The following is a 1,633-nucleotide window of genomic DNA, read 5'->3' as shown; positions in this document are numbered from 1 at the left end:
GCTGGGTCGTTACCACCCTGAGCAGGACCTGGCCAAGGGTCACAAGCACCACAAGGGGGAGTGCTCGGAATATGGACAAGAAGAATGGAGACGTCAAAAGATAGCATCTCTGCAATTAGAATGTAACTCAACAGGAAAATTTGCTTTGACATACAAGAATTGCACTTTCTTGCAGTGTTTAAGAACATAACAACAGTTAAAGGCAGCGTAAGTGAAAGAAGTAAAACCGGTCAGCTTTATAAGCCTTAAAGCTCGCCTTCCACGTCCCCCATGTACTAGACGTGCAGACAGACAAGCAAACAGATAAATCATAGCTGTTCCCCCAGCTAGGGATGGCTTTTTTGGTTCACCCACATCTAACATAATGTCTGTCCCATAGCGAACACTCAGTAAATACTTGTTGACCAAATGAATGAACCGATGAGTAAGATTTTCACAGTCTTTAATAGGGATCAATCAGTGCTCTTACTAATCAAACAGAAAGCATTGGAGCAGATCCATCAACTGCTAAGGGACTGAGGAGAAAGACTAGAGAAGTAGTTTAGAATATGCACATTTCCAATGATGAAATCAGCTAAGATACATACATATAGAATCATGAAGTGGAAATAGGATGTTTGTTTCTGCTTTGTAATTTCTGCTTTGTAATTTCAGGAGGCCCTGAAACTCATGAATGAAGTTCAAGAACATCTGGATGAGGAAGAAAGGCTATGCCAGGTGTCTTTGGCAGNCATGGACCAGGCCATTCTACCCCCTGTACACCTGAACCACCTCAGGCACAGAGGGGGTCGGTCTTCAGGAGTCCACACCTGCAGCGAGGCTGGGGGTCTGGGCAGGGGCACAGGAAGAAAAGCCAGTTGTGCCACGTGCCTGCCTAAGGGGACTCCAGGGGCAGGGCTGAGTCTCTCAGGGACAGGAGCCACCACTGCTGGGTCGTTACCACCATGAGCAGGACCTGGCCAAGGGTCACAAGCACCACAAGGGGGAGTGCTCAGAATATGGACAAGAAGAATGAAGACGTCAAAAGATAGCATCTCTGCAATTAGAATGTAACTCAACAGGAAAATTTGCTTTGACATACAAGAATTGCACTTTCTTGCAGTGTTTAAGAACATACAACAGCTAAAGGCAGCATAAGTGAAAGAAGTGTAAGATTTGGGATGAATCCCAATCTCACATAGAACAGGAATACTCGCCTCAAAGAGACCACAAGACCACGAGCAATGCAATTCGCAAGAGGTTTATTATTTCCAACGCGCTGGGTTCTCACCGCCAAGCTGGGGTGAGACCCCGTTAGGCTTTTTAGCTGTCTTTTTATACATTTTTTAGGGGCAACTTTTCTGGCAGCCAGGAGACAAAGCCATAAGCAGTGTTTATTGGCTAACTTAAGTGACCCTAAAGCTCATTGGTTGACACCCATCCATCTCTAGGTGATTTCCCTTCTGACTTCTTTACTGGTAAACACTTGGCCATCTGCTGGTTTGACTTAGCTATGTAGAGACATAAAATCAGCTAAGTACTTCTGTACCTCATAGCTCTGTGGTTACAAGCCTGTGCCTGTGTTAGCAAGAAAACCACAGGCTGTCAGCTCTGAGCTCTTCCTGTGTAGGGGAGAAGTAGACCAATTCTCAGA

General features: G+C 45.5%; 1 protein-coding gene across 1 annotated transcript in view; it reads left to right on the top strand.

Moving 5' to 3' along the window:
- Positions 1-654: 654 nt before the first annotated feature.
- The window catches only part of LOC103582156 (clusterin-like protein 1), a gene marked incomplete at both ends in the record, with an annotated part of 11,780 nt that continues 10,801 nt past the window's right edge, over positions 655-1,633 (top strand). The window contains one exon of the mRNA XM_008563828.1: positions 655-756. Within this exon, the coding sequence (XP_008562050.1) occupies positions 655-756 (102 nt within the window). The remainder of the gene's footprint in view (positions 757-1,633) is intronic.

This window comes from Galeopterus variegatus, unplaced genomic scaffold (assembly GCF_000696425.1).
Source record: "Galeopterus variegatus unplaced genomic scaffold, G_variegatus-3.0.2 Scaffold15084, whole genome shotgun sequence".
NCBI classification, from domain to species: Eukaryota; Metazoa; Chordata; class Mammalia; order Dermoptera; family Cynocephalidae; genus Galeopterus; species Galeopterus variegatus.
This window is presented reverse-complemented; position numbering and strand designations above follow the sequence as displayed.